This window comes from Strigops habroptila, chromosome 17 (genome assembly GCF_004027225.2).
Source record: "Strigops habroptila isolate Jane chromosome 17, bStrHab1.2.pri, whole genome shotgun sequence".
NCBI lineage: Eukaryota > Metazoa > Chordata > Aves > Psittaciformes > Psittacidae > Strigops > Strigops habroptila.
The window spans coordinates 2,076,923-2,086,275 of NC_044293.2; the positions used below are offsets into that span (position 1 = coordinate 2,076,923).

Genomic DNA, 9,353 nt, shown 5'->3' on the forward strand with positions numbered 1-9,353 from the left:
TAAGTGCAAACACATTCGGTAGGTAAAACTGGGATAATGCAGTTGTGAATCAAGCCTGTGGTTGCTAAGATTGCTTTAAAATTTCTTTCACTCCAATGTATGTAAATTCTGTGTGTGAATATAAAACAATGATGAACTGTTTCAGAATTTCTTTCTGGGTTGTTCTGGTTAGAGAGACAAAATCTTTTTCAATAAAGATCTACAGTAACTTTCATATGCCTAGAGTGTTTTATTTCCTATCCAAAAGGGTAACCTAGAACTGGTTTAGCAATCAATTAGCTCAATAACATATGTAAAGGCTAGAACCACAGATTAGCTCTTAGGCTTTCTGTTAATTTTGCGCATTAAGGCAGACAAAGTAGGAGCTCCACGATCCAAACATGGCCTGAAAGCACTGTTTACTCAAGTGGTCCTTACTAACAGAAGCATTCCTTCAGTTCAGATGTTAGTCCAATCACTATTATCCTCTATTAGCATATCTGGGGATGTTTGGGTGTGCAGCCACAACTAATGGTCAGCTTGACTGAGAATCAGACTAGCCGTAAAGTTGCATTTCTACTTCCTGAAATTGCAAGGTGTGACTCTGGAGTACAAAGTTACCTGAGGAAAAGAGCTACTGCTTACCACCTTCTGACTGAAAAATATCAAATGTTACTGTCTGGAGCGAAACAAACCCAGGGGCTGGCTCAACTGCCTTTAGGACTGGAATTGCAAAGCTACCTGTTTATGCAATTAGGACCTGGGGGAATGGAAATGTCAAGTGGCTAGGTGTAATTCTCTCCAGCTCCAGCCATAGAGCCAGGCAATCAAAGAGAAGCAGTGAAATGTTTTCCCATCACTAAGGACCATGTCAGCAGCAAGCCCATTAATTGCCATGGGTAGTGACAACTCCTTGTCTTAGGCACATGATAAGGACTTGGTCCCTCTCACCAGTAGTTTTGATAAAGAAGTAGAGCTTAACAGGCCGTTTACAAATACACCACTTAGAAGAGGCTCTTTACTACCCTAGATAGTGAAATATCACCAATGCATACAAGTACATATCACCTCAATAAGCAATACATACATATAATATGGTACGCTGGGCCCCAACGCTAGGCTTTATGGAGTACTTGGATACCTCCCAGCACAACAGCAAATCTCACCTGAAAGAAAGTGCTGAAGTGGAAAGGAGGCAGCATGACAAAGCTCAGGAGTGCAGAGGGCTCTTGAACACTACAGTTATTTTGAGGTAGGAAGCCTTTTCCATGGGAACGGGTGCTTTCAAGATCAAGAACTTTGGGGCTTATAGCATGGTTTTCTGGAACACTGGGTATAAAACCCCCAAAGTAGCTACGCTACCCTGTAAAAACTGTTTGCTCCCAGGGTGGTTCATGGCCAAGCAGTGATCGGTGTCTTTATTTACTATCTTAGAATTCTACATATTTATGCAGCTAAAGGTATGAGGGCGTATACATTGGCAGCTGCAGAGCGCATGAAATTGCTGAGAAGACTTGATGTCAAGGAACACAGAGGAAAGGTAATATGGAACACTTTCTCCTGCAAACAGCCGTGTTTGGGATGGGCATGGGCTTTACATGACTGAGAGCAACTGATGCTCTGAAAAGTCTAGCTGTCTCTCTGTTACTGCAAAGGGAGCCTTGGGCACCGATGATACTTGCTTCGGTGCCTCTGGTAGGATCCTAAAATTAGGTGGCATGAGAATGAGCATTTTCTTTTTTCAGCCCATGGTTCATCGAGTGATCTGAGACCAACCCGGTCCAGGAAAATATGTATATGTTTGCAGTAGTCTCTGAGGCTGAGGGTTTTATGAACAGATTTACTGCTAGGAATGCTGCATCTGACACAAACAGCGTTTCAAAAATGTTGGATTTGGATTGTCATGCTGAACCCAGGACACATATTATGGCCAAAAAGCACTAAAGGGGCCTGGGAAACGCACCTCATCTCATGACACCGTGGGTCCTAATATATGGGATTCAAAATTCGCTTGTGAGCTGCCTTTGGTTTATGCATCACAGCCCTTGGGTTTCTAGATACCATTCAGCCCAGACTGCCTTTCTCTTTCTCTTGTTCTGTGATAGTATCTGCTTCTAGACTCACATTTTATCTGCTGTGCTACTTCTTTCAGACTCCTCTGCTGGTGGCTGTCACTGCCAGGCAGCCAGCTATTGTCTATGATTTGATCCAGACAGGAGCGGATGTCAATGCTGTAGACAACAAAGGGCAGTCAGCTTTACATCTTGCTGCAACATATGGCTATGCCCAAGTTCTTCAGGTAGGAAAAGCTTTTACTCTTTTAATTGCTAGCAATATAAACCTACAATAAAATCGCAATATCGTCTTTCAATGACTTCCTCAGAAGGCAAGATGTCAATAAGTGATGAAGACTGATCAAAGTCTCCTTTTCCATTGTGTTAGGAATCGACTTCCCAGGGTATTCCTGTTTCAGGACTATACTTGCAGCTAACATTAGCCTCCTGTTACAGAGGAAATGGCTTTGGTGTATCTGGGGGGGAATATAAATTCTGCAGATCATAGCTCTACATCTGCTTGTGGGTCCTCTGAGGATATGGGATTTGTCAGTGGAAGTGCCAGGGGGTACCTAGCATGCTGGCAGTCCATCTCCAGTATTCATTAACTCTGCCTTGTGCGCACCTTGGCTTAAGTCACGAGCAGGCAGTTAATGTGTAACATTGGGACTTTGGAAAGCAGGTGTTTCATTCAGTGGGGAATGTTTTACATTCAGATGATTCCACCAAAGGCTCCCAGAGTGCCCTGTGGTGGTTTGTGCTTTGTTTTTGTTGTTGTTTCATGGGGTTTTTTTTTACCTTACATAAAAAGGGAAAATGCACACAGGCTTGCTCCTTGGTGTGGTCAAGGCCATGGAATGCTTTATGGTTTGTTTGTTTATTTAATTGACTCTTTTTCCTAGTGGATTAAACAGCTAATCTCTAATCATCAGGCAGCTCAGAACTACTTGTCAATATTTGATCTGTTTATATTACATTGTTGTTACAAAAAGGGAGCACAAGCCCTAACCGTTCTGGGTAATCTTTCAGTAGAAGGATTCTGTCCTGTGCCTTGTCTAACTCCACAAAGTCCTGGATAAGCCACCGCACTGCAAAAATTCTCAGACAAGATGCAGTAATGTGAACAGCTTTATTTCATCAAGAGTAAAAAATGCGTTATCTGTAATAACATATACAAGGGGCTACTTGGCTGTATTACATCTAATCTATTATTTTCTCAAATTAGAGTTGTAAAAATCTTTCTCTCTTCTAAATCCAAGCAATGCTCATCTCCAGACTACTACTTCATGCCATTTATAGGGTTTGCATCATCATTGCTGCAGCCATTGCAACAAGCTGTGGTTTTAACTTGTCACACTTCTGCTCATCTGCTGCACATTAAAAAGAAAAAGTAAATGAATCCGATCTGAAAATTTCCAAAACCAATGAACTTTATTACCTGAAAATTTGGCGGTGTATGTCAAGGAGAGATTTTCATTTAATTATGCCAAGAATAACTCAGCATAAGTATGAATTGGTGTTATTGGTGCCTTTGTTTAACCCGGGGTGAAAGCAAGGAGGCTAGCACTCCTGAGCTGGGGCAGTGACTTGATTTTACTGCTCTGAACTGAGAATTTAATGGGATACTATGCTTAGGTGGGGTTTAGGAAACTAGGGACCATGATCATCTTGTGTAACCCTGAATGTCCCCATTAGGAAACAGATTCACAGCACTGAAATCTAGTGGCAAATAAGGTCTTAGTTTGTAGATAAATGGTAGTTATCTGACTCTTTGGGTTTAGATTTTGTTAGTTTTGACTGATTTTGGCTTGGACAGTATTCTGCTGAACTAAACTTTTCTATTTCTCTCTTGCTTCTAGGTTATACTGTCAATAGGTTTCCCTCTTGATTTAGAAATGAAGGATTTTGAAGGTAAAACCCTTTGTACAAATATTTCCTAGTAGTATTAAATAAAAATAAACACTGGCTATTTCATTGACTGATGCTCACTCATAGCTGGTGGTGTGCTAGGAGGCCAGAGTGGCCTCAGCAACTGACTGGGGAAGAGTTGCTGTGTGCTCAGATACCACAGAATTCGATTGTGCTGATGATTCAGCAGTGATTCAACGCACAATTACAACTGAGCACATGATGAAGGGGCCCATAAAGTGTCTATACAGCCAATATGGTACCTTTTAAATCAGAGAAGGGCTTGTACCTTAACAACAGATGTGCAGAGATGCATATGTTTCCCAAACAGCCCTCTCTTTCTCTCTGTACATCAATAGCATCGCTGGGACCGTCTTTATCTTCTCCCATACTTGGTTTCCCAGGGCATACCCCACTCCACTGTGCTGTTCTGGCCCACAATGCCCTGCTCCGGGAGCAGGGTTGCCAGATGTTGACCGAGGAACAGCAGAAAAAGCTTCAGCACCAGAGTGGAGAGCTGGAGTCCTGTATCCACCTCCTAGTTCAAACAGGAGCCTCCATCTACAGCAGGGTAAGGAATCAGCTCAGTTATCGTGTGCTCTTTCTTTGTATGGGAAGTCTCCCTTGCCCTGCCTGACGCATGTGCTATGCTCGAACTGTAGAATGAGAGAAGGAATGAACTGCTGACAGAAGGACCAAGCCAGTTTTACTTACAAGTGACTGGTTGCAGTGTCAGATGCTGTCTTTTGGAGTCACTTTCTTGCAGCTTGAAGCAGACACTGGACAGTATGAGGGCCACTGAAGGGAAGGAGGTGCTCCATGTGAGCTGTAGAGCTTGCCTGCGCTTTTCTCTGATAGATCTATGCCATATCTTCAGGTTGCTCTGCAGAACTCTTCTTTTTGTTGTTGTTTTCTGTTTTTATATAGGATGTGAAAAGCAACAAGACAGTTCTTCATTATACAGTGCAGGATGGGAACCTCTCCCTGCTCAGATACTTCTTGGAGTTGAATGCTTTCAAGTCCAAGGACTTTGTCAACAACAAGGTGAGTCAGGCCATGCGTGGACAGAATTTGTGTGCACATCCACAGGCAGAGGAGATGCTGAGAGCAGTGCGAGAGCTGTGCGATGGTGCAAGGCTGATGCAGACAGAGGCATCAGGAGATCTGTTATGCTCTTTCCACAGACATTTTTTCTGGAGGGGAAGAGCAACAGTTTGTGAATCTGAACCTTTTTTTAGATTTCTTTTTTTAACACGAAACTGCATTTTCCAGTAAAGAAACACTTCACCTGGAAAGCAGTACCTTGCTTGAACTGTGAGTTGTGTCATGAAACGCAGCCCCCTCTCCCAGGAGGCAGAAGCTGACAGTGAAAGAGAGAGATAACCAGGGAAAAGGAAGAACGTGGGAAGCGGTTACTTGAGGAGGAACATGAACTTTATTACATTAGGCTGAAGATTGAGAAAACAGATCTGCAATGGTGCAACGGTTTGCCGTTGGCAGCAAGGTAATACTGAAAGACAGCAGTTTAGGGCAGCCGTGTAACAGGTAATCTCTCCTGTCAAACATGCCATTCATAGGAAGGACAAAGCTCCTGTTTCAGTTAAGGGACATGGTGACTCTTTCTCACTTAAATGTTATTTGTTAGTCTTCTGGCTCTGTTTGTGCCTGGACACAAACTAGTTATTATGATGGCTGTCTGCAGGTTTGAGCCTGGAGAATCAAAACATTCACAGGGCCCGCCAAGCCCTACCAGCTGCCAGGAGCAGTAACAGAAGACAGACACATGCTATGGGCAGTGAAACAGTGGCTGGCGTTGCCATGCAGGTGAAGCATGGGGAAGCCAGCTCTTTGAAGCAAGAGAGCATCCTTGCCGAGTATGCCACAGCCTAAGCACTGTGACAAGTAGATCACCTCTGCCTGTAGGGGCTTGAGACCCTGTTTTAGGCACTCTGTACAACGCTGCTTATTGAGCTGAAGTTTTACTAACATTGGTTCTTCAGTGAAGGGTTTCTGGAGGCACAGCCATTCCCAGGTTGTATAAAGCAAGCTAGAGACCTTCCCAGTGCTGCTGTTGCCACCCATCCCCTTGCTGCCCCATACTTCACCTCTGAGCAGATACCAAGCAGTGACATTATCTTGCAGATGTATCAGCTTCACCCATCCTCCTAAGCAAAAATCCTGACATTCCTGTGCCTTAGCTGAGACATCGCTCTGCACAATCAGCCAGAGCTTTGGCTCTTGATTAGCTGTCCCCTCTCAGCAGGAATAAGTGCATGATTCTGGGTGCTTCTGTAGGAGGGTACCCTTAAGCAGGAAAGGATGGAGGGCGGGACATTGCTAGGGCTCCCTGTTTTGAAAGGGTCAGTGCATTAGCTTTTCTTTTCAGCAGCTTCAGTCTCTTAGCCTTGCTTGTACTCCCTGGAGCATCCACATGCTTGTATTTCCATCAGAAAGGAATTTAATGTTTTCTGTCAACTCAGTTGCTCACTTGGGAAGCAAATAGTGGGCAGCTTCACGATTTTTTCCCCTACAGATTTCTGCTGGACTGGAGGAAATGTGTTTTGCTTTGTGTATGTGGGTAATAACACTGGCTTTCTGTCTTTCTGTACAGCGAAGTGCCTTATGCTGCCTTTTCACTGCATTCTTTCTGTATCTTATAAGACCCATTAGGCAGGTGCTAGCTTGTCCATGGGAGTCTGCTGTTGTCTCTTGATTACAATCCTGTGAGAGTTTCCTACTGTGATAAGATCACTTGGAGTCTTCAGTCTTGTTGGTGAGCTGTCTGGGACAGTGAGAAATATGATGACAAGGTTGTCTGATACCCATCCTGGCTTTTAAGTTCTTCCAAGTATGAAGACGACAAGAAAACAGGGATGCTGGGATTCATGTTCTGGCTTCCCTGGGTCAACCACTGCTTGATGTGGTGTCTCATTCCAAATCCATTTACTTGTGGATTTCACAATGAGAAAAGCATTGAGGCCTTGAGGTATTTTTCGCATGAAAGATTCCTAGAACCCATATTTTGATGTTCCGGACCATTGTCTCGCATAAGCTCTATAAAAGTCAAGGCATTGTCAGATTGCCTTGTTTTCTTAGCCCCATGCCTGGATTTGGAAGCGATCAAGTGCTCCTGCCACAAAGATGCAGCAAACAAATGCAGATGTTTCCATTTTAACAAGAACTCCTATAAAGAGCTTGTAACCATCCCTTGACTCTATGGGATGATAAAATTGACAAAGATCTGCTTGTTCAGGGCTTGTAAAAAAATGCTGTGTTTGAGAACAGCCGTTAAGATTTTGCTATTTTGTGCTTCAATGTTCCTTATGCCTCAGTGGCAAGTAGGACCTCAAAATCATATGTATTCCTCTTAACAACTGGAATAGTAATACACGTTGCAATTTGTGCCCAATCATTCCAAGTTTGTGACAAGTGTATGATTGTTTCCGAGAGAAAGAAAGTGTACAGCTGCTTAAATGAGACCTCTTGCAGACTAAAAATACCTTGCCTTATGCATTTGCTTATTAGGTCTTTCTCATTTAAAACCGTTACCAGTCATACCTGACTGGGCAGGGGCACAGATTTCTACACAGTCTGGTGATACCAGAGTTTTTCTGCAACAAATCGCTGCAAGCTCCGTCCTGCGCCCTCCTGTGGCTTCAGAACAAATCTTGTCCATTGTTTCTGTGCAAATCCTGTTACTGGAAACGCTGGAGTCAATACGTGCTTAAGTAGGCCCTTGAACTCAGGACTTTGCTCAATGACAGCACCATGAAAATAAAGCCAAGCACTACCTTCAGCACTCTAGAAGGAACTAGGAGAAGGTTGGGAGCCCAGCATGACTTACTTTGCCTGCTGCAAAGCCAAGCCACCTGCAGCCCTGTTTGGTCCATGGTAGACAAAGTCACTGAGGGACATGGGCTGCTGGACCTCTGGTTTGGCTTGACTACCAGGATGGCTTGGTACCTTTCAAAGCAGCACTTTTTAATGCAATGAGTTTGGTGACCTGGGAGGATTCGCACAGTCAAAGATGCCTCATATCCAAGAGATCAGTCTAAGCCTTGTGTATAACCTATACACTGTTGAGACTGGCTTTCGCTTGTGTCAAGGTCTCTGCAACTTTCTGGCACTTGCAAGTGATTGTAGAAAGGAGTAGTGAAAATGTGTGAAGCACAAATGGGTCTGCTATTGTAAATCCTTGCATAGTCCATGTGTGATGGGTAACACTGCATGATGTGGTTTGTCCTCCTTAGAATGACTTAAATGTTTCCCGGTGAAATAGTTCCTATTGTTTCTCCTGGATAAATATGCATGGTACAGGACTCTTCATTAGTTGTATCCGAAGCATAAAAGCCCCCCAGTTTGTAGTGCTCTATGAGAGAGAGAAATCTAAATCCACAAATCTCCTGCACAAGTAGCCATACAAGGGAGAGACAGAGCAGGGATACTCTCTCACCGCCCAGTAAGTAATCATGTGAGGCTTCTTCAGCTCTCATTTCACAAGCCTCCATTTCTAGGACAATTCTGAGTAGGTGGCACAGCTTTTTTTTCTCCCCTCCTTTTTCTTTCTCTTCTATCGCATTAGGCACATGGCAACACAGCTCTGCATATGGCAGCCGCGCTGCCTCGTGACAAGAACCAGAAAGAAATTGTTCAGTTACTCCTTGACCACGGGGCAGACCCAAGCATCCGAAATTTGGACAACGATCAGCCAATCCACATGGCTCCTTCTGGAAAAGCTGGGGATCAGGTACATAGTCCGCATTGCTGCTGCTTCTTCCCAACACATCTGTGCACGCCACAGCTGGTTGTCTTTACTAGGGGAACAGTGAGGACAAGTCATGACATGGGTCTGATGTTGCAGTGGTGTAGGCTTGGGGGTTCCCCACTTCAGTAACTCTGTAATCGAGGAACACAAAGCAGGCATTAGCTGGCATTCCAAACACATCTGGGGAGGTGTCAATGGGTAGTTCTTTCATAATGGTAGCAAAGCTCAAGGTATGATTTGGTTTCATGCCTCTAGGTATGAAAAGGCTTCTGGAGCTCATTGTAACCTCTGATGTGCTTATATGTGTATTTAGTCACACATATAAATGCATGTAAGTATGTATATGTATGTATTGGGGTGTCTGCATGCATTGTTTCAGAGGGTATGTTATTAACTTCTACATTTTTTTTGGCAGGTTAGGCATTTGCTGAAGAAAGGAAAAGTTGCATCTGCATTCATTTCCTGCCACCAAAATGCCAGATCCTAGGTTGCCTGCAGCTTCTGGAATGGCTTCAACTTCAGCTTGCTGATTGCACTCTTAGAAAAATGAACACATCCCTGCTCCTAGAGTCTTTAAACCAGGGTGGGATGACAGTGTTTCTCAACCTATGGACCATGAGTAACATGTAAGATATCAGAAGATGACC

General features: G+C 43.8%; 1 protein-coding gene across 1 annotated transcript; it reads left to right on the forward strand.

Annotated features, from left to right (window-relative positions):
* Positions 1-1,413: 1,413 nt before the first annotated feature.
* On the forward strand, positions 1,414-9,193 carry NFKBID (NFKB inhibitor delta). Its single transcript, XM_030505466.1, has 7 exons — positions 1,414-1,519; positions 2,132-2,278; positions 3,893-3,944; positions 4,346-4,512; positions 4,869-4,985; positions 8,524-8,688; positions 9,122-9,193. Exons 1-7 carry the CDS (start codon positions 1,442-1,444, stop codon positions 9,191-9,193), a joined length of 798 nt encoding a protein of 265 aa, XP_030361326.1. The 5' UTR covers positions 1,414-1,441.
* Positions 9,194-9,353: the final 160 nt, after the last annotated feature.